At 46.0% G+C, this 24,110-nt stretch overlaps 1 protein-coding gene across 1 annotated transcript in view; it reads right to left on the reverse strand.

Annotated features, from left to right (window-relative positions):
- The window catches only part of Myo5b (myosin VB), a 295,029-nt gene extending 271,594 nt beyond the window's left edge, over window positions 1-23,435 (reverse strand). Inside the window, exon 1 of the mRNA XM_042675118.1 lies at window positions 23,137-23,435. Within this exon, the coding sequence (XP_042531052.1) occupies window positions 23,137-23,163 (27 nt within the window). The 5' untranslated portion in view covers window positions 23,164-23,435. The remainder of the gene's footprint in view (window positions 1-23,136) is intronic.
- Between the last annotated feature and the right edge of the window lie 675 nt (window positions 23,436-24,110).

The raw sequence follows: 24,110 nt of genomic DNA on the forward strand, positions 1-24,110 counted from the left end.
ACCAAGTGTAAGTGTGCATACAACTTTTTATTTCTGGAAGAGCACAAGCGTGGCTATTAGTTTTGATTGCTTTTGAGGAGAACTTCCCATCCTGAATGCGTAGAGTGATTCAATGGCTGCAATTTTTTTTTAAGAGAACATAAAAGACGTCAAGAAAGTTTTAAAGGACTCAGTCCCTGGAGAGGAGATTTATGATTGGCACCGTGAACTGTCACTCGAAAGCACACGCTCAGTGATGGCCTTTGCAAGCCAGCTGCAGCTGGGAAAGGATCCACTACACCGTTTGAACAAAGACACCACAGCCTTCTCGATTTCAGCAAGGCTTTTCCCCTGGCTGTCAGAAGATTCCCTCCCCCTACTCCTGTTGTATATACATCCCCAATTTGAAAATTCTAGGAGTATCTGCTGAGCACCCTGGAATGGTCTTTCTTTTCAAGCCTGAGACTTTCTATGACCAACCCCTGGAAGAAAAGAGGCTGTCACATAATGGCAGCGACAAAGGACTCCTGGCATTTATGTCCATCCACCGCTTTTGTGTCCACATGCTGCTCCATCCCATCCCATCTCCCCTTCAATCCCAGGATGATTGAGCAACTCCTCAACCATCCCAACCTCTAGAGACTCGATTTATAGCAGATGAAAAATAAGATGGAGAAGGCAAGCATCTAAAAACAAACAGAGCTGGCTGGTTCCAGGAAAGGATATAAAAGAGCTTTCTCTCCTTGTCCTCACCCAAATCTCTTCCCCTGCCTTTGCAGCCGGCCCAGCTGAGACAGGCAATGGTCCATAGGAAAGAGATTATCTCCTGTGCCTAGGGCGCTCTGCATCGATTGTTTTAAAACAGTATATACATATATATACATAATTTGAATGTTAAAGTCCTCAAAATAAATGGAGCCAAGCCCATCTGCCAGCTGGCCCCATGGGCAAAGCAAAACACTTGACTATCATTTGTAGAAACCTATGTATTCAGCATAAAGGCCACTCCTGCCCTAGGGGCTTACAGTCTAGGTTAAACCACCAACTCTGAAATCAAATATACCATTAGAGAAAGTTGTTAAATTTCACATAGGGCCAAGCTTCTGTGGTATTTATATTGCTCTTACATGAAGTACCACATGGGGCCTTGGCTGGCTTTTGTTAATTCTAAATTATTCAGTACTGCATTGATAGATTGCTCATTAAAATACTAACCCTGAAGGCACAGGCCCAGCTTTAAAAAACAACAACAAAAAACTAGTCCTCTTGGCTTCATTACTCCCTTTAACAGCAACAGAGCCAAGCCTCTTCACTTGCGTCGGTCCTCCCTAACTACCTTTGCACACCCAGGGCCTTCAATCTGAACAGTAAACTTGTTCAACAGCTAACATGGAATGCCCGGTGACAGGTGATCCGCCAAGGTCCTTTCAGGGGCCCCGAAGAGCCAGGAGAGGAAAGACAGCTCAGACACCTGAGAAAGGAGGTTGTTTCTTCCTGCAGTATCTCTCAATTCTCTGTTCTCAGCCTGCAGGGAACAGGATGGAGCTCTCCCCCTATCTCCCCTGCATGCTACAGTCCCCACTCCCTGAGATAAGATGCGCACTAGACAGGTGCAAGACCACTGCAGGAAGAAGAGGTCTCTGAGACCCTAGATGGGATCACTCCAGCAACCCAAGGGGAATCTCACACTGCAACCACTAACCCAGCTCTTGTCAATTCCTTCTCTCACTCATGGTCTTGCTTGGGTCTTAAACAGCTCAACACCGAGGCTCCAGCTTTGAGTGTTTTTTAAAAGGATTATATATATATATATATATATACACACATAATAAGCACACATATCACATATATGATGTAAATATATATCATAAGCACACAAAGCCATCAGCACACAGATCAGAAACATCCCAGAAGACCCTTGCTTGTATCCTCTTATATTTTTGGCCAAATCCAAGTGTTTGTGTTCAATCCTCTAGGAGGCTATACCTGTGGGTGACCTGTCTTTATGATATCTGAGAAGGAAGAGGGCAATGGCTACCGGGGGAATTCAGGAGTCAGTGATAGCCTGAGGACCAAATGGCATGACAGGTAGAGACACCAAATTTCCACCACCATTAACAGGGCAAGTTAGACCTAATGGGCCACCCAACAGAGTATCTAACCGGAAACATATGGCTCAAATGGAAACACATGAAAACCATCCAAGCCACATATGTTCCGAGAGACTGAGAAAAGATTCCAGTCTGAAAGAGAGCAGAGAGATGACAAGCAGGTATGATGTACAACCCTGGCTTAGATCCTTTACTGTAGAGCCTATTACTGAGTGACCTAGCAAGACTGGATACCCAATCAAAGTACATGAAAGTTCCTAGGATTATTCTTGAAACTTTCCCATAAGTTAGAAAATAAGTTTTTAATTGAAGTTATTAGAGTTTTTTCTACTTCATTTTCCTTTGTGGATGCTAGTGATAGAACAGAAGACCTTGTATAGTGTGTGTGTTTGAACACACACATGTACACACACATACACACACATGTGCACACATGCACCAATACTGGGGCTTCAACTCAGTGCCTCATTCTCTCACTTAGCTTTTTTTCCCCTCAGCTCTGGCACACTGCCACTTGAGCCACACCTCTCTGACAGGCTTTTTGCTAATAAAAAATAGGAAATATTAGTCTCATGGACTTTCCTGCCAATGCTGATTTTAAAAATGCAATCTTCAAATCTCAGCCTCCTAAGAAGCTCTAGAGCACTTTAAAAAGAGAGAGCTTTTTCTCTTTACCCTTCCACCTTCTTTCTGCCTGGGATTCTGACATGATGACGTCCTGGGGCATAGAAGTAACAGAAAAATGAGACTGAAGCTTCAGACCTACCCATTGGTCCAGACTATCTACCTCAAAGGTGCAAAAGAGTATAAACCTACTGATAGTTCATCTCACTGTACTAGAGTTTTCTAGTACAGACAAGCCAATTATTTAGAATATAGTTAATATGTGCAATACATAGAAGACTACTGCTCCATTCCTATTTTCCACTATTGCTTTTTTGGGAAAGGCTCAGACTTGTTTTAAGGCAGGAAGGCAGAAAAGACATGAGGAGTGGAGATGTGAAGAATCTCAGCCAGCCATGGGCAATGAGGAAGTGGGCTGGCCTGAAATAAAAGCAGGTCCTGCAGGATCCACCAGCACACAGCACCTGCTTCAGGTACCTGCTGAGTCAAGCAGGCTTTCTGGTGCTCACTGGCAACAGTACCACCACCAAGTACTGCCTCTGAGAAACTGGCTACTTGTCTGGATTCAAGGAACTTTCACCTTCAAATAAACCGGGGCTTCTGCGAAAACCTGTGTACTTAGAATTCAATTTTGTCTCCTAGGTATCATTCTGTATTTCACTCCTTCATCACACTGATTTTTCTGGTCATAAAAATGAAATACATGAGCATGTGTGTCTTAAGTTTTCTTCTTACAGTAAATTGAAAATTGCTTCCTTAGGTCAGGTGCCAGTGGCTGAGACCTGCAGACTGTGGTTCAAAGCCAGCCTAGGCAGTAACGTCCATAAGACTCCTATTCCCAATTAACCATCAAAGAAGTGGAACTGTGGCCAACAATCTTGAGCAAAAAAGCTAAGGAATAAGGTCCTGAGTTCAAGCCCTAGTATCAGCACAAAAATATAAAATAAAAATGCTACCATTTAACGCATTGGAAAAACAGAGGAGGGAGATTGGGCACTTGCCCAAGTTCTCATAGCAAGGAAATAGCATAATTGGAACAATAGTTTGCAGCCAGGACTCCCACCCCAGTGTTATTATCCTAAACCATACAAAGTACTGCTAGAAACACTATCATTTTTTTAACATTTCCTTCCTCAGACTATGTCATACATGGTTAGAACAAGTTGGGTATTGGTGGCTTGTGCCTATAGTTCTAGCTCCTCAAGAAGCTGAGTTCTGAGGATCACAGTTTGAAGCCAGCTGAAGCAGACAAATCTGAAAAACTCTTAGTTAACAACAAAAAGCCAGAAGTGGGGGTGTGGCTCAAAAAAAGCTAAGCAAGAGCACAGAGTCCTGAATTCAAACCCCAATATAGGTACAAAAAAAATTAAAAGGCTAGAATGAGAGGTAAGAGTGAACCAGGAAAAACAGACATTTTACTCAGCGTTAGGAGAACAAATGCGCAGGGAAGTCTGCACTGCTCTGCCCCACCTTGAGTTGCTGGCATGTGTGTCAGAAGAGAGGCGCTGCACTGAACTGCTCCCCACAGCGGTCCACATCTGTCTTCCTGAGGACTCCTTCACAGCTGGCAGCCTTCAGCTGAGATCTGCCAGGCCCTCCAAGAACATGCCACCCAAGTCCTAGAATTTCAAATGCACCGACTGCCAGTCCTACCCAGGTCTTCCCATCAGATTCACAGGTATCAAGTTCCTCTTCTGCTAGATACGGTGTTGGGCTCCAGGCATGTGCCCTGCCCTCACAGAGAAGTTGAGATATAGCCATTACGTAAAAGAAAAGCAATCATCCAAGAGATAAAGAGCAGGCAGATCCATAACAGGAGTGAGAGACTAAGAGGAGGTTGCAAACAAACGCCAAGACCATGTAATGGGTGGATGTTATTTATGTAAGTGCCTAAGTACAGAGAATAATTTCCTTAGGCTCAGGTAGTAAGGAAGGGTTTCAGGAAAGCTACATTATAACCTTGGTCTCGAAAAACAATCATCTTAGAGCTAGGATGCCAGTGGCTCACGCCTATAATCCTAGCTACTCAGGAGGCTAAGATCTGAGGATCAAGATTAAAACCAGCCTAGGTAAAAAAAATGTCTGTGGGACACTTATTCCCAATTAACCATCAAAAATACTGAATTTAGCCAGGCACCGGTGGCTCATGCCTGTAATCCTAGCTACTCAGGAGGCTGAGATCTAAGGATTGCAGTTCAAAGCCTGCCTGAGCAGGAAAGTCTGTGAGACTCTTATCTCCAATTAACCACCAGAAAACCAGAAGTGGCACAGTGGTAGTGTGCTTGCCTTGAGCTGAAGAGCTGAGGGACAGCTCAGGGCCAGATTCAAGCCCCAAGACCGAAAACAAAAAGCAAAAAACTGAATTAGAGTTGTGGCTCAAGTGGTAGAACACTATCCTTGAGTGAAAAAGCCAAACAAGAGATTCTGGCCCTGACTTCAAGCCCCAGTAACCCCCCCCCCCCCCACACACACACACACAGACAAACACAGAGATGGAGACAGAAAGAGAGAGACAGAGTCGGAGAGAGAGAATAATCTTAGAAATGAAAGATAATCCAGATAGATATAGCATGGGCACAGCAAACCCAAGGTATGTCTAGAAGCTAATGGACTGACTGCCAGGGGAAAAGGGAATCCTACAAAGTGACAGAGTGCATCAGTACTGTGCTCTCTCTGATCAGTACTGAGCTCTGCCTAATCAGTACTGCACTCTGGCTTCGACAGAAGAACACTTCTACCTCATGTACCAGAAATCCAGAGTTCTGGTATGTTCTAGTGTTAGTTCTTTCAGCCCGAGCCACATGGCTGCACAGACAGGCTGCAGAATCTGTGGAGAAGCTGATGTGAGAGTATGAATAAGCCTAGATGGACAACCGACCATCACTACACATGCATCTCACCCTTAAACCTAAAGAAGGCCATACTCAGAGTTTATCTATCTCCTTGACCAGTACTAAAAAAAAATCTGTAAGATGATCTGAATTTTTTCAAGAGGTGTGGGGAACCTTAATCGACCAAGAGCCATTTGGATATTTAAACCATCATTCACGGAACTTACAAAATTATTGGGACTGGCAGACAGGCCACTGGCACAGCCTAGATCCACCCATGAACGCACTTGATGTAGAGCTAAATCATCTGCATCCACTAATCTTCTGCATCTCCAGGACACAACAGGGAACTGACCCCTAAGGCAGCTCGGTCCTTGCTGGCCTCTAAAGGATTCACTCACCCTCACTTCAGTCTCTGTTCTTCCTCTGGGCAAGGGGGCCACAAACACCAGGCCACCAGCGCACCACCACACACCTTCCCCTTCCCCTGCTGCCCTTCCTCTTGCTAATCCCCTAATCCCTGCACTCACCGACAGCCCTTCCTCTCCCAGCCCACATGGGGCTTCACTCTGAGGAGGACAGCCGGTGACCTTTCATGTTGCCTTTCTACACCCCAGCACTAGAGAGTCACCACAGTCACAGAACAAAAGCACATTGCAATCTGCCTTATACTAACTTGCCAGAGCTTCCTAATCCCCAGTCTTAAAATCAAGTGAGCTGGAACCCTGTTTCTCTAAAAAAAACAAAAGTAAATTTTTTTCTTGAGGTTTACTTTTCATGGATAAGTAGATACAGAACAAATGGTTTATGTCTTTTAAAAAAAATTCCTTTTGCCATTTCTTTTTGAAATCAACCTTAATACACCTTAATTTTATATTCTTTCCCAAAAAAACAAGTCATTTCTAGCCATCTTTCGGGCAGATACAAGATTTCAAGTTCCCAAGAGTCAGATTCCTAGTCAAAAACATCTTCCCTGACACTCTATGGCATTCCTTGACAGCACACAGCCTGCTCAGACAGGCAGACACTCATACTCACATACGGCACCATGCCGCAGCTGCACACAGGGACCTGGGAGACCAGGTGCTCCTGCATCAACCTACACCTATGTCCTCACAGCATATACCCACTGCTGATCAATCCTCTTCAGAAGAATTCAGAGAGGAGACATACACATTGGAAAAGGGAAAGGGGGTAAGACGGGCTCTCACTACATAGTCCAGGCTGGTCTTGTATAGTCTAGGCTGGCCTCAAACTTGAGATCAGTCTACCTCTACCTCCCAAGTCTGGGATTATAGGCATATGCCACTAAATCCATATAAAATTATAATCTCCTTTTCCCAGGTCAGTAAGTCCTTGTCTCCTGTACAGTCCAAGCTCTTCCTGTACTGAGTCTCTACTGAGCTCCATTTACTGAGGTAAAAACTCAGTATCGTGAAGACAGGTCTTGTGGGTAGGGGTAGCCCCAATTCTTAAATCAGTAATTCAGCAAAAGACACATAGCAGTTAGATTTACCCTCAAAAATCCCTCGTGTTGAGAAACTTGCCAGCATAGTAAAATATCCCTACTTAAAACAAAACAAACATCTTTTTAAGCAGCCTTAAATTGAAAGCTCCCTAGTGATGCTGGTCACCATGAGCAATCTGTGGATTTAGACAGAGGACTTTGTCCCGAGTGTTTGAAAGCGGAGAGAGGAAAAGGCATGCTGAAGGACTGATGGGAAAAGCAGGGGCCAGGCCGCAAAGGAAAGAGCAATAGGTGAGCCTCCCACTGACGGCCACCCTGACACTCGCGGAGCCTCAGTGACCCTGCCTGGAAAGGTGCCACAGCCCACCCTCGTCAGCTCCAAAAGGCAAGGATTCTGACAAAATGCCTCCTTTATACACGGCGCTCTACAATGTATTTGCCTCCCTCCAAACTTACTACACTGTCACCCTCAGCAACAGTGGCTACACCTTACTCTGACCACCTTACTCTGTGCTTGGCATCAAGTCTCAGGTGAGCATATGTCTGTCATTCATCACTCCCTCCTTCTCCCCACCCCCGCCCCAACACTAAGCATGGAAGACATTTCAGCTGTAGGGATAGGAGTTTGTGTCATGTATCATATACTGCAAAACAGAACTTCAGACTGACCACTGGACATCACCAGTTCACAGGGTCAGGTAGCCCAGAGCAAAATCCATGTCCCTTCACACCTGTGTAACAGCCCGTTAGAAGGTACACTGCTGAATATCATCACAGGTCCCTCGCTTGGTCCCATGAGCTGACTACTGTTTCCCACAGAGAATGATTATGTGAAAACCACAATTCCTCAGGCTGTCTACCTTACACAGTGATTTCACAAAACCTGGAAATGCATCAGCACAGCTTTAGGACCACTGGTAATACGAAAGTAGAATAAAATGTATTTTTATTATTGGGGTGGGAGGAGATTACTGGAGCTTGATCTCAGGACCTGAGCATGGCTCCCTTAGCTTCTTTGCTCAAGGCTGGCACGCTAGTGCTTGAGCCACAGCCCCACATCTGAGTTTGTGCTGATTAATTGGAGGTAAAAGTCTCATCAACTTTCCTGCATGGACCGGGCTCAGAACACGATGTTTAGATCTTAGTCTTCTGAATGGCAAGTCTAATTACAAGCATGAACAACCAATGCCAGGCCTTAACATGGGGCTATAAATTCTAGTGCTCAGCCAAGAGTTTACTTATCACCTGCAACAAATGTGGGAAACAGGGTCAGGCTCAATTAATTTTGCTGGCCCTTAGCTATGCTATTTCAGATGCACAAGTTGCTGTTCTAGGTCTTCAGGTGTTTTTTACAGCCCCCAAACACATTATTCCTTGGCGAGCATTTAGGCAGTTTCTGATTTCTGAGATGGTTCACATTGCAACCTGAGCACAATTCAGACAGATGCCCTCAGCAACTGTCCCAGTGTGTAGAGCTCTCCACATGGCTGAGTCTTGTGTAACCCATAGCCAGCACAGAGGGGTTCAGTTACAGTCAGAGTTCAGGGATATTAACACAGGGGTGACACCCAGAGGCTTTGTTAGGATACAGAAGGTTAAGTAATGTAAGGCTAGGGAGGAAGAAGAAGGTCCAACAGGAGAAGGAAAGACCTAGAACAGCTAGAAGAGATGGACAAAAATCTAAGACAAGAGAAGAGCCGGCTCTCTGTACTGGCTAGAGTTTGGGCCCATCTCTAGCATTCTTTTTGGAGGGAGCAAAAGCAGATTTTAGCTCTTCCAGACATGGAAACTACCACCAGTATGTGGAACAGAGATTGAGGAGAGTCAGAAACTAGATTAGAAACTACAGGAAAGAACATGAGCTCCACAAATAACTGCAGCCCCACAAGAAAAGATACTATGCCCACATCAAACCTCCCAAACCCTCCTGCATGGAGTAAAATGTAGCAACTATTTTTCACCCCTTCTCTGGAAATGCCAACACACCTGGGTAGGTGTTTGTACCACACACACATGTCCATGGAGACACATGGCTCCCAGTAAAGCATCATCTCTGGAAGATCCTGAGGCTAAAGGGGGCCAAGCCTCCTAGACCAGGCACTATCATCTGCTCAGAAGACGTCAATCAAATGGCTGCTCTGGACACTAGTTTTAGAGGTTCGGCCACCTGCGGCAGAAAGAACAGTTGATTGAGGGCCAATGTAAACGGGAACTAGAGATTCAGAAAAGTCCACAGCTAAGGCAAGGAGACGGAAGCCAAAGCCAAAAGAAGCCAGTCTCCGTGATAGCGAGGAAGTAAATGCAACTCTGCTACTAACACCATAACAGGGTCTCAAAGCCACAGCATCTTTCTGGTCCCCTAATCCAGTGCTGGCCTGCTAGGCTAGGCTATAGCCAGGCTTAAGACTGGTTCCTAAGAGATCCAGTCTCCATGAATGCCTAAAACATTCTTAGAATAGAGCCTGTATCCTGAAGTGACCTAACCAAGGGCCAGGAAGACCAAACCAGGGAAGGCATCCCTACAGTATCAGTATGAGATACTCAGTCCAGAGGGGAAGGCCCACCGCCATGCTCTCCAGAGACTCGGATGGCAAGTGGGCCTCATAATTAGGACTTAGAATCCCCGTTTGTCCTTTCTTCCACTCCTGAAAGACAAGTGTGCTGAAACCTCAGTTTCTCTACTGCTGCTGGTACTTTGTGGGGTTGGAGGGCTCAAGTCAAGGCTGACATCTAGCACCCCACATTCTCTTTCCAGCCCTGGGACTCTCATCCCACAAGGCTCTGAACTGGAATGTGGCTGTGGAAGACAAGGCTTCCTACTAGAGATGGGACAATGACAGCTAAAATGGCTCATCGCAGGCCATGTCATCAACAAACCTCTGAGAGGTATACCCATCTTTATTCTTGTCTTAGTGCTAACAGAAGCCTCAAGGGTAGGGCTAAGGTTACAGAGCCAGAAAGCGGCAGAAGCAGCACTCAGAACCCTGGTCTAGACCACCTAAAGGTAACAGGTTGGAGCCGGTGGCTCACACCTGTAACACTGGCTAATCAAGAGACTGAGATCTGAGGATCGTGGTTCAAAAAAAAGCAGATTCCTGTAATCCTAGCTACTAAGGAGGCTGAGATCTGAAGATCGAGGTTCAAAACCAGCCCGGGCAGGAAAGTCTGTGAAACTCTTATCTCCAATAAACCACCAGAAAACCGGAAGTGGTGCTGTGGCTCAAGTGGTAGAGCGTTCCCCTTGAGCTGAAGAGCTGAGGGACAGCGCCCAGGCCCAGAGTTCAAGCCCCTCGACAAAAAAAAAGAAAAAAAAAAAAAGTGAAGCAAGACAGTGAGGCCCTGAGTTCAAGCCCTACACTGGCACACACTCCTTTAAAAAAAAGATTACATTATTTTTGTTAGTCATGGGGCTTGAACACAGGGCTTGGGTACTATCCCTGAACTTTTTTGCTCAAGGCTAGCACTCTACCACTTTGAGCCACAGCCCAACTTCCAGTTTTCTGGTGGTTAATTGGAAATAAGAATCTCACAGACTTTGCTGACTAGTCTGGCTTTGAACTGCAATTCTCAATCTCAGTCTCCTGAGTTGCTAGGATCACAGCGAGAGCCACGGGTGCCCTGCAAAAGATTACATTCTTTATTGCTATAAGGTATTTTTTAATCATGGTAAAATATATAAAACAAAATCTAGCATGATAACCATTTTTCAGTCTCCCATTCAGTGGCATTCACATAGTTGTATGACCATCTCCAACATGCATGTCCATGCTTTTCATCCTGTAAAACCAAAATCTTGAACCCATTAAATATCAACTGTTGACTCCCTGTCTGCCTCCAGTTTGACTTCATGATTTTGACTACTCTAGATTCCTCATACACTGTGTTGAATCACACAACATTTATCTCTTTCAAACTGGCTTATCTTTCACTTAGTAAAGTATCCTCGTGTTTACAGGCAATGTCAGAAATTCATTTTTTAAGGCTGAATATTCTACTCTAAAGACATATCCCATCTTGTCAATCTGTATAGCCTTACAATGGACACCTAAGTGCCTCCCACTTGCCAGCAGCCATGAAAGATGCTGCTCTGCCCTCTCTTTTCTTATCTTACCTTCACGTATACTCGGCACCCAACATTCTGCCTGCCACAGTGGAAGAAAGCACAACGCATTCTTCCAGCTTTCAAAGGAACACTTTAGAAAAGTACATGGACACATTCTCCATGATTTCTAAATCAGTAAATTTCTAAATTTCTAAATTTATTCATGCTACTATACTTGTCCTAATATTGAGGTAATCACACATCCATGTATTAATTGTTCCATAAAAATTAAGTAGACTATAAGTCAATGTAACAATAAAATTCTATGCCTTTAAATTTATAGCTCAGTAAGCCAGAGATACAACGGTTAGGGCATTTTCCTGATGGCCTCAAAGTCTTTGAATGTATGGACCATTGAGAACATTCAAAGCTCAACTGTAACTCCAGAGGATGAGCTGTATTTAAGAGCACAAAACTAGTGTTCACACGTCTATTTTTTCACCTATGAACAAGCATTTTATTTCAATTTTTTCATCAATATAATCATTGGTGTAGAAAATTCTGTGATTCTAATATCAAGACCCATTTTCAATACATTTAACTGAGATAAACTGAACATAGTTATATTGAATCGCACTTAGTAGGAATCTTTAGAGATAAATTTATAGTAAATTTCAAAGTGTACGTTGACAGTTAAGAGCATGATAAATATCATGAGCAGACCAAGTGAGTGGCTTTTAGAAGAATCACATTATTCACTGTGTTTCCCCATAAGTCTCATTCTGAAATGAGTATGCATAGTCAATGTGTGACAAAGGTTTTAGATTTACATACTGTCTACCCATTACTATTTGTTAATTATCTTCCACTCCATACATAATAACCTTATGGATAAGATAGTTTCATTATTTGCAATAATTAGTACACATCTAGGATAATCTTAGCAGATGAGCAGAATAGGTCAATAGCTATATTGAGCATATAAGATGATGCTAAGTGAAATGAACTCCAAGACATGGACACAAGAGGTTTTTCTTTATTGCTGTTGTTTTTAGTGTACTATGTGATTTCTTATTTCTTTTGTCTGTTTAGTTTTTTAATAACCTTTGACCGTTTCTGAACAGAAAGTGTCTTCCACACATAACGATATTACCACTAGAGAGTTGGACCAAAAGAAGGCATCAGACGTGAAGGCCGCTTCAGAATAGGCATTGCAGAGCTACAGCAGCTCATCCCTCTGCCCTCAGCCTCCCTGAAAGAAACCACTCACTCTCAGAGGTGCATGGTCGGGCACTACTACCACTGTGGCATCTCAAGAGTGTCTCCGTCATATATACACACACAATAAAGTAACAACCATTAAAAGAGCAAACAACTTGCTAGCCAGGAAACATCAGTTGCTGGCTTATCTTACAAATAAACATTAGCCCTCATTAGGGAGCACAGGCAAATTGAAAAGGTGATTAAAAATGATGAAAAGAGGTAAAGCAATTTATCTCCTTCCAGTGTACTAATAATCCCTCAGTGCTTATACAGGAAGAGAACCACAGGAAGAGCTCAAGGTCAAAAGACTATTTTGGGGGAGGGCTCTTCCTCACAGACTCGCACCCAGGCAGCAAGAAGATGCTGTGTGTGCTGTGCAAGTGATAAATATAAAAGACACTCCAATTAAAACTAAGATGAATACCATATTTTCCTGTGGAAGTCTGAAAACCGAATCAATTACTACTTTTTCTCCCTTGATTTTTTTCTGTGGTACTTCTAAAAGCCACGCACTTGCTCTGCTCAAGCTGATACAAAAGCCCCTACACACACCATACAAATATCCATGATTCTGGACAAGACTAAAATCTTGTAGTTAAACAAGGAAATAGAAGATGATACTTTTAACACAAATGATAAGCAGAAAAAAGCAGAAATATATACGTATATGACCAGATGGATCAAGTGGTAGAGTATAGCTGTGAGCAAAAAAAGCTGATAACACAAAGCTCAGAATTCAAGCCTCAGTATTAGTGTGAACACCCCCCCACCCCCCCACACACACACACAGAGGACAGAATACATTATTCTTAAAATACAAAATAAATGTTTAAAAAATCCCACAGAGAACGTGACTTAGTGGTAGAGTGCTTGCCTAGCATGCATGAAGCCCTGGGTTTGATTCCTCAGTACCACATAAACAGAAAAAGCCAGAAGTGGCACTGTGGCTCAAATGATAGAGTAATAGCCTTGAGCAAAAAAGATCATAGACAGTGTTCAGGCCCTGAGTTCAAGCCCCAGGACTGGAAAAAAAATCCCACAGAGGTTAGGTATAGCTCAATGGTAAAGTATTTATCTGCTTGTGTACAAGGACCTAAAACACGCATGCACAAACACACACATACACACATACACACACACAATTTCACTGATTTAAAAATAAAGACATATTATGTAGAAAGTAAATCAGAGCTGCAATTTAAAAACATATCTGATGCCAGGTACCAATGGCTCACATCTGTAATCCCAACTACTTAGGAGTCAAAAATTCTAAGGATTCAGATAGCCAGGAAGCTAGACCAGGCAAAAAATCAGTGAGTCTTCATCTCCGAAGACACCAGGAAAAAGCCAGTCTGGAGTTGACTCAAGTGGTAAAGTGCCAGCAGAGCAAGCGAGCTCAAAACCCTGAGTTACCCAGTATCACCAAAAGCAAAAATGAATAAAAAAATATAGATACATATGATCCAAATTACATGTAACACTAGGATATTCAAACACATGGGTTGCTTTATTAGTTTTCACATCCCCCAGTGTTACTCTGCTGTAATTCCACATTCACACCTTGTGCTAAACCTTGGAGCTGTGCAGTAAAAAAGCAAATGTAATTATCTCTGGACAGAGGCTCCCCATTCCATGAATTTATGAAAAGGATGAGCTTTCCACTAGGTGTTTAAACTAATAGCCCCTCAAGATCACAAGAGGGAGTAATATTATAGTGAAGTTGGATCCTAGTTGAAGTAGCTGGGCTGGAAATGGGGGAAGGGGAGCTAGTAGGGAGTGGGATTTAAATCAAGGCAATCACATTTGATGAGTGCCTACTGTATGTCAAACCCATTTTGAGACTTTCTAGGAGCATGAACATTTCTAGCATAGGTTTTCAATGAGAACAATTCTGCAAATCCATATATCCAATCATCCACTACACACAGAAAAGAAAACCTACCTGTGATCTCAAAAGCTTTCTATTTGGCGTTGTAAGTGTATTTTGCCCTGTGACTCATTCTATTTTCAGCAACATCGCCTACGATGGTGCAGAGTAACAAAACAAATATCTCTGAACACGGCTTCCAAATTATTAGATGGGTAATAATACTGTCCCTAATTCTGATTCCCCTGGTGCCACCAGCGCCTAAATATTCTAGTTTCCCTCATTCCCCAAGTTTTCATCACAATTTTGGTATCATTTTATCATGAACAACACGGCTCATTTTGTCTTAGAAATTTGGAGAAATGATATTATTCTCTATGTGTTCTTCTCTGATGACATCTAAACAGGGCGCCATAGGAAGGGAGGTAATATGTCCTATGAACATGTTATAGGGCTGTGGATCTATGCCGAGGTCTGGGAAGGCAGTTAGGAAAAGGAAGTTGAATCCGTTGGGAAGGAATGATCAGGGTACACAAAGTGAAGACTGTGAAATCTGTATAACTGATCGTTTCCTAGGGCAATTTGTCATTTCCAATGCTTTCTGTCTTGCCTTCCCCAGGACATGCAGGAAATCAGGTCACACATGAATGGAAATGTCAGTCTACTGCCCAATGTCCTTTCTATCCCTGCTTGTAAGCTGGTCTCCATCCCGAGGACTTGAGCTTTTTGAGTCTTTTAACTGAATGGAGAAGGCATCTGGATATTCTTACTTCTCTCAGGATTCATTTGAGTTCTACAAGATCAAAAACTCTTGGGCGAATCACTCACTTCTCAGGGTGGGCCCCTTCACTACTCTTCAAGCCACAGTGATGCAGGCTCTGGTAGTGTCCCCATCTCCAAGCAGGCTTACACTGTGAGTCCAAAGTTGCCTGTCTCCCAGGCTAGGCTTCTGCTCAGTGCTCTGCTATCTTCTGCGAGGTACTCCCCTTGGTGGAGGGTCTGGAACATTGTGTGTGCTTCACAGATGCTGAGATGTGGAGGGTCCTATCTATCTCGTCCTCTCCTCCGCCAGCAGTGCAGGAAATCCCACCCAGATCAGAGGAGGAGAGAACCAGTATGGAAAGAAAAGAAGGGCAGAGGATCCATCCTGCAGTATTTTCTTTCAGCGATTTGCTGCTTTGGATTTCTTTGCCATTAACACACCAACCCCTTGGGCATCCTGCTGATTCTTAAGACTAATCTGGGAATAGGGGTGGGGCACAGAGTTAGAGGACCTGTCCAGAAAGACTGAAGCTCTGATTTCAAATGCATGTACTACCCTTCCCCCCTGCCAAAAAAGAAACAAACAAACAAAAAAAACTCTCAAAGAGTTAAAGAATGTGATGTATTTCCTTAGGCCAGGTAGTCCAAAGAGATTCATATCTTCAAGAGTCTAAATGTAGCAAGCAAAAAGAGTAAATGACACCCAAGGAGCAGGTATACACCTGTCATCCTAGTACAGCAGGACAATATGGCCTAGAGATCAACATGGGAAAAAAGTGAGGTAAAAAATAACCACAGCAAAACGAGTTGGAGGTATGGCTCCAACAGTAGAGCACTGGCTAACAAGCATGAGCCCTGAAGTACAAAGCCTACTACAACTTAAACAATAAAATAAGGCTACCATTCTGCAGCATTTCTTTTACAATATCAAAAAATTGAAACCTACTTAAATGTTCAACAAAATGAGAATGCTTAATGCAGCATTTCTTTTACAATATCAAAAAACTGAAACCTACTTAAATGTTCAACAAAATGAGAATGTCACATGTTATACAGATATTAAAATGGCAAAACTGCCCCAGTGTTGATGGCTTCTGCCTGTAATCCTAGCTACTCAGAAGGCTGAGATCTGAAGTTTGCAGTTCAGAGCTAGTACAAGCAAGAAAATCTGTGAGACACTATCTCCAATTAACCACCAAAAAGCCAGAAGTGTAGCTGTGGTTCAAGTGCTAGCACGCTAGCCTTGAGCAAAAACAAGCTCAGAGTCAGCACCTAGGCCCTGAGTAAAATTGTCTTTCTATGTCACAGAAAAATGATGGCTACAAGAGAGATTTAGAGAAGGCAGGATCCTATTCTTCCTAAAATAAGTCCAAAGAAGCTTAACTCAATATAAATAAATTGTAAAGCACAGGGCAGAGGATATTGCCCGGAAGCCCAGCACCTGACTACCATGCTCAAGATCCTGGGATCCATCCCCAGCTCTGTCAAACTCAACAAGTAACAAGAACCCAGATGTGGTGATACACAACACACCACCACTCAGGAAGCTGGAGGAGGAGGATTGTGGATTTGAGAGTAGCCTAGACTACATGGCAAGACACTGTACCCCAAAATAAAAATAAGTAAACTACAAACCCCAAATATAAGGCACGTATGTAGCATTACATTTTCTAATAACACCTTAAAAATTTTTAAAGGTGAGTTGGGTAAAATATTTTAGCCCAATTGATACAAAATATTGTATCAATCTGAATGATGATTTCAGAGAGATATTTGCATTCATTTGCCTTAGTAAGTCTTCAAAATTTGGTACCCTCTACTTACAGCCCAGCCTCTCCCAGGGGTTCAGCAGCCTCACAGGATCAAAGCACTGGACAGCACAGACCGAGAGAACAGGCTGATGCTAATGGAAGATGTTTCTGAGACTGGGACAAAGAGCCTTTGTCTTTCCAGCGGTATATGAATTGCTTCAATAATCATTTGTATTAAGAGGGAAAAGGAACACTGTGAAAAATGCTTTTTAATTTTGCTTTAAAGTGATAATAAGAGACCAGAAAGCGCTGTTTAAATTTACAACCTCTTTCAAGGTGTTTCTGCTCCTTCCCGGGGAGGAGGTGGGAGAAGGGCCGCAGTCATCTGCTGCTCTGGAAGTTGTATATTCACAGAGATCACTCATCAAGGCCCTGGCCAACACTGCCTATGCTGGTAAGAGCTGGGAGGAAAGCCCCAGACCCAAAACCAGTCACCAGCCAGCCAGCAGCTCATGCAGTGTGCAGAGACAAAAGTGGAGTACAGACACTTCATCTGGATTCCATCAGGTAAGTGAACAACCCTCCGGCAGCACCCCGGTTTTTCAGATGTAGATATCAAAACTTAGGAAGTATCTGCTGCATGCTAAAGGGCACTGTAGGCTCCTAAATGGAATCTTGGCCTAGAAAAAGGATATTAATGGAAAAGCTAGTGACATCCCAGTAAGGGCCATATCCTCGTTGGTAGTATCATGTGAACATTCATTTCCTAGTTTCATTCACTACACTTTGGGTATATGAAGTGCTGTTAGAGAAATCTGGGGAATACACAAGGAAGTGTGCTATTTCGGTAGCATTTCAGCAGGTCTAAAATTACCTCAAAATAGTTTAAAAAATGGTACTATTACTAGGCCCAAAATATGCCTAGATGATAGCTCTGTTCCCATACAGACACAGTCTCCCCACATCCCCTTCTGACAAAATTCTTCCCAGCCACCTCGCGGTTTCAAATCCCATTGGTTCTTCAAGGCCCAATCATGTCCTATTGCCCTGGGGGAAACCCACCCACTACTGACTCCCTCCAGAAATACATAGACAAAGAGCCCATAACTCCTAATACCCCTCTCCTCTCCTGACACAAAGAGAAGCCTTCATTGTTAGTTAACTTTGCCTATTTAGGTTTTTATCACTCAACCCACTGGGAGCCTCAAAAATGTTTGCTAATGGCCTCTATTCTCCTGGCACACTGCCACCGAGATGAAATGTCACCTAAACCACCCAGGGGAAAGCAGGGCAGGGCAAGAGCCCACTAGACGAATCAAGTACTGGCAGTTCTGGCACTCAGAGTATGCCATGAAAACTGGTAATGACTTTGTGCAAATGGGAATCCTAACGGTTACCATCAGAAAGAATGAAGGGTGCACAGGAACACAAGGGAAAGGGAAAGTAATCAGAGTAGACTTGGGAAGGAGACAGCAACATTCATGGCAGACAGTGGGACTGAGGAGGGAGGAAGGGTAAAACCTCCAAGCCCAGCTTCCCCTACAGGGCCACAGCCCTTGCTTGAGCTTCCTGATGCCCCACTCTGCCAAGCCATATGAGTTATAGGTTAATTTGGGTTCCCAGAATCAGATCATAATCAGAGATAAGAATGCCCACCCAAGACATTGTTTAGGCACTGTTCCCAGGGAAGACTGGAAGGGAAGCAGGACAGGACAAAAGGGAAGGCAAGCAAGCGTGTGACCTTGAAAAAAATGTCCCAAGTGAAATAACTCCCAGCTCATCCCTGCAAGAGACTTCTGGAAACTGTACAGGCCATGCTTTGGAGCCGCCCCACTCTTCAAGTGGGGGGGTAAGAAGCTAAGGTTGTTATATTGCCATCATTTGGGGATAGCTCCCCAGAACAGGATGCAAATTCTCAGGCTCCCAGCGCACACAGGCATGTGGCTGTAGGAAGTGTTGGTTGTAACACAGAAGCAGGCTATTAAGAAGCAGCCAAGAAGGAGAGGGCCACACTAACAGCATCTCCTACCACGGCTTCAAGTCCTCAGGGCTTTAACACCAACACTTGTTGGAAAGAGCATCCCTCAGAAGCAAACAGTAGAAGATCAACTCATCAGCCCCTCCCAGTGAGATTGAGGAAGAGGAAACAGGTGACGCTTGCTGCCTTAGGCACAGCTATGTGAGAGAAACCTACTTATCTGGTGCACAAGTTAAGGGAAAGGTAGAGGAAAAGGATTGGCACATATATCAGTGCTCTGAGTAAGGGTTCCTAGGTTTGAGGCTGCCAGACACAGGGTGTGTCAGCCAGAAAAGTGACCTCCTAGCAGAGCTCAGAAACGCACTGCAAGGGTGTGGCTCTGGTTTCTTGCATGCCTGGTACACAAGGTCCTGGGTTCCAACTCCAGCCCTAGTACCAACAACTACCACAAAAAATAAAGATCACGGCTCTCAGGCTACCTGTTAATTAAAAGCCAGGTGGAACAGTAAGAACAATTTGAAGGCACTAGTTTCAAGTCTAATGACTTCCCACTCACCCTGATGGCTAGAATATCAGAGGTGCAACCTGAGAATGGCATTCTAAAAAGCAGCATTTAAAGTTTTCATCCAGAAGAACCCTTCAAAGAGTTGGACTGTTCCCTCTAAAGGGAAGACAATGTATATTTTTAAATCAGACTATTTTCTGCAGTCATCAAAATCAAATCATAGTCACCGTGCCAGCTCATGCTTGGATGTTTGTCTGGGACCTGTACAAATCAAGCCCACTGTCATGTCCAGTGGCTGGAGTCAAGTACTGACACTTACCATATCCATACCTTGTGTGACAACAGGGCCCACAGTCAATTCTACCTTCTGTGACAAGTGAGGGTGACTCACCTTGACATCACCCTGAAAGTTGTCTTTCTCCACCTTCACTATAATGAAAGCAATTTCTTACCAGGCCTGCTGGTGGTCACCTATAATCCAAGCTTCTTGAGAGACACAGGTAGGAAGATCATGAGTCTGAGGCCAGCCTGGGCAAAGGTAGTACAAAACTGAGTCTCAAAAAGAAAATTAAAAACAAAATACCTGGGGATGTAGAAGAAGTGGTAGAGCTCTTGCCTAGCATATACAAGGCCCTGAGAGCAATCCTCATCACTGACAAAATAACAAGCAATGTATCTAAAGTGAGACACTACATCTCCTCCAACAGGACTATTATTTGTCAATGTGAAGGGTCTTTTGCCCATGACAAAGAATCCACGTCTCCAGCTCCAAAAAGCAACATCATATATGAGCCCACAGTTGAGGTGAAAAAAATGAAAACCAAATTAAGAGGAAAAATCTTTTCATGACTAAGAATACACCAACATACCAAGGTCTCACTCAAAACGGTCTAATATTTACAGGCTTTAATCCCTTATATATTTCATATTCTGATAATAATAGCTTCCAATGACATTACTAAAGCAACAGGAATGATGTGAGAGGTCCAAATTTTCCACTCCCAAACACTTAAAAAAGCTATTGTCATAATGCATAATTATTTCCACCATGAATAATACATTATGGTGTGTGTCAGGACCCAAGGTTCATCACATTAGGAAAGCCCACCCAGTAGGTTAAAAATAAAAAGGAACACTAAATTAAACACATCATCTCTAAGAAACAAAGTAAATCTGAGCGGCAAGCACGATTTCTCTGTGTAATTTATGATTCATCAGCACACTTGAGAATCCAGCCAGGCAAGCTGGGTTAGAATGGTCAGGAATCTACACAAATGTTTCTTGGAGCAAGGAGCAAGTGTGTTGATCTCTGCTCAGGACAAAACTAGAAGATCCTGCCAAACCACTGACAAGTTCTAGGACTGTACAGATTCAAACGCCTAAAAATAATGAACTAGAAACCCTTCAGTAGGGTGTAGCAGAGCCCAAAGCCCTAGAGAGGAACTCTATACTATTTCTTTTGGTTTAATTATGTCAAACCCTTGTATCAACAAGGCTACTTTCTTGTACATCTTGTGTGTCTTTCCAATACCTTTTACTGTTGACTGAGGTTTTCCATCACTCCAAATGCAAGAAAAGATACACTGCAACCCCTTGAGTTCAGACTTCCACTAATTTGCCACTGAGTATACAGACATGCAATATAGTTACTTCTAACTAAAAAGCGAGCCTTTTCCCCTGAAAATGTTCTATCTTTAAAAGCAATACAACAGAAGCTCCAAGGGGGACTGAGATTCGGAGGATCATGCTAGAGAATAGCCAGGCAAAAAAGCTAGAAAGTTGTCCATGGTGATTTCCATATGTAGTTCCTTCTCCTGGGATGCATAGGGAAGAGAACCACGGTCTGAGCCCAGCCATTAGACACACACACATAGACACATAGACAGACAGACAGACAGACACACACACACACGCACATGACTCTATCAGAAAAATAAAGCAAAAGGAGGGCACAGCTCAAGTGTTAGAGGGATGGCCTGGCAAGGGGATGCCCAGAGTTCAAATCCCAATATTGCCAATTAAAAACATAATATAAAAAGTAACCCAATAAAAGCATTTTTGTCGCTGGGCTGTAGTTCATGCCTGTCATCCTAGCTACTTCGGAGATTGAGATCTGAGGATCGTGGTTCAAAGCCAACCGGGCAAGGAAAGTCCTTGAGACTTGTCTCACCAGGAAACCGGAAGCGGTGCTGGGGCTCAAGTGGTACAGCTCCGGCCTTGAGCTGAAGAACTCAGGGACAGTGCCCGGGCTCAGAGTTCAAGCCCCACATTTTTGTTTCTCAAAACAGCAACAGCAGGGCTGGGAATGTGTTCAGTGGTAGAGCACTTGCCTAGCATATGCAAGCCCCAGGGTTCCATCCCCAGCCCCACAAGCAAACAAAAAGCAAAATGCTGCTAAAACTAAAGGTGCAATCAATAGCTTTCTATCACACAGCGGTGAGACGCCTTTGCTGAAGCGCTCCGTGATGCACTGCACGTGTATTTAGTTGGGTCGTTCATCTCACTAAGGTCTAGGCTGGATTGCCTTGCACTCTCTCTGGCTCGGGTGGTATTTCCCTCCCTCCCTGCCTACGCTCCCAGTTACGAGCTAGAAGCTTGACTTTTTAAGGACCCCTCCCCCAAAGTCCACAGGCAAAGGATCCATGCCAGAATCCATGCCCTGGTTGGCACCTTCTACCAGAAGCTGGTGCCCATCCATTAGAAAACACAGCGAGGGATGGGGAGGAAGGGAGGAGGCGCAGGCGGTAGGTATGGCCAGCAACGGAGGCCCCGCCCCCAACCAGGCGACACTCCACGCGCCTCGGCCCCCCACCCCAGGGGAAGGGAACGAGTTTCAACTTTCTCAAAGGAAGAATAAGTGGCGAGCCCAACGAGCTGTGGGGCGCCCCCCACCCCTCCCGACCCCGCCCCACGCGCAGGACAGGTGCGCGCAGCTGTCTCCAGGTGAGGATGCGGAAGTAGCTCTTCCACCGGGCCTGGATCGGCGGGCCCAGCCCCGAGTCCCGGGAAGGGCACGATCCCCCCCCCACACACACACACACACACGCACGCACGCGGGGCGCGGACCCGGCGCGCTCGGCCCTCGGCACCGGGGCGCGCGCACTGGGCACGGTCGAAAGGTGTCCCAGACGCCAGGCAACTGCAGACTGAAAACTTGTTTGTAAGCACGCACCGGGCGGGTGGCGGCAGGGCCCTCCCGCGGAGCTCACCTCCCCCGTAGCAACAGGCTGAAGTCACCCAGGGATCCGACCGAAAGCGGCGGCGGCGGCGCTCGGGTGCGCGCTCGGGGGAAGCGGCAGCTGCTCCCTAACTTCAACCACTGCACCTGCCGCGGAACCCCGGCGAAAGCGCCCGGGCCAGCCAGTTCTGAGTTCCCATGCTCCTGTCCTCCGCATGCCCACGCTGACCTTGAAGACATGCTGGAAATCCACTCCCGACCCATGATTCACCCTGACTCCAACCTCCTCCCCGCCGTGGATGGAACTGCTTGGTACCCACCCAGAGGGCTCCCCCTCTCCCCAAGTCCCACCAGCATCTCTCTCTCTCTTTTCCCCTCTCCACCTCCAAGTTCAAGTTTTCCGCGAGTTGCTGCGCAGGAGGAAAGGAAGCCCGAGGGGTGCACGGAGCAGGACCCCTGGGGCGCGGGGTGCCCCGAAGGGGGCTGATCATCTGCGGTGGGCGGAGCCGCCCCGAGATCCAGGGAACTCGGCTGGAACCGGAGCCGAGGACAGACAGGGACGTGGCTGGGGCAGAGCCGCGGCGCGGCCCGGGGACGCTGCGGGGTCGCCAGTCCGTGCGGGGCGCTCCCCAAACATCCAAACTTTCTCCACCGCCGAAGTGAGGGGCGCCCAGGGTGGAGATGAAGGCGAGGCCCGCAGGGTCTCCCGATCCCCTTCCTGGCCCGGCGGCGCGCCTCACCTGTGCCCGCGAGGCCACGCACCCCGCCCGCACTCACCTGGCTGTAGAGCTCGCTGACGGACATGACGGCGCGAGGCGGGCCGGAGCCCGGGACGCCGCGCCTGGCCGGCGGGCCTCGCTGCTGTCCGGGTGTGCGGGACGGCGTGTCCCGGCCGCTCGCTGCCCCTGCGGCTCTCAGTCCACGGCCCGCCTGCCTGACGCCATCTTCCTGGACGGGCCGAGAGTTTCGCTGTGTCTTTTCCCTTTTTGCCCACGATCTGCCCAGCGAGCTTCCTGGAGACGCCGCAGCCGGCTCGATCTCGGCGCGCGCGACCTTTACTCCCGCGGTGGCGGTGGCGGCGGTGGCGGCGGTGGCGGCGGCGGCGGAGCTGCGGCCCGGCAGGAGTTGCGAGCAAGCGGGGGAGGAGGCCGGGCGGCGCCGCTCCCCGCCCAGGTATGGAGAGGGGGTGCGGGCGCCAGCGGGAGCGCGAAGCCAGGAGCGCAGGAGGGAGGACGGGCGCGTCCCCGCGGGCCGCCCCTGCGCCCCCGCCGCCCCAGGGTCCTCGGGCCGGGGGCGGGGCCGGCGAGGAGTGGCTCCCGGGGAGCTGGCACGTGCCGCCCCCTGCTGGACGCCGGGCGCACGCTGGCGCAGGTGCGCGCGGGGCGTCTGCACCTGCCGATTCATGAGCGTCTTCCGCTGGGGGTGTGCCCCGCCGAGGCTGGGCGAGGGTGTGGTGAAGCCAGAAGAGGGGGGTGGGGGCGAAAAAGAAAAGGGGGGAACATACAAATTTGGGGGGAAGAGAGAGCTATTTATGGCTTTAAGGCTCGAATATTTCCCCCCTCAGATGTATGCGGTTATGTACATCGTTTTTACTCACTACTCAAATCCAGTGATGCCACCGATCGTGACGATGGTCATTTACACACACACAAAAGACCGTGTTCACACTGAACTCCTGGCGATGCAGGGAGTTCCCTGATCGGAAAAGGTGTTCACTGCGAGTTTCTCCAACAGCTTCCTAAGCGGCTCCA

The sequence above is a fragment of the Dipodomys spectabilis genome, unplaced genomic scaffold (genome assembly GCF_019054845.1).
Source record: "Dipodomys spectabilis isolate Male_0828 unplaced genomic scaffold, ASM1905484v1 ptg000024l, whole genome shotgun sequence".
NCBI classification, from domain to species: domain Eukaryota; kingdom Metazoa; phylum Chordata; class Mammalia; order Rodentia; family Heteromyidae; genus Dipodomys; species Dipodomys spectabilis.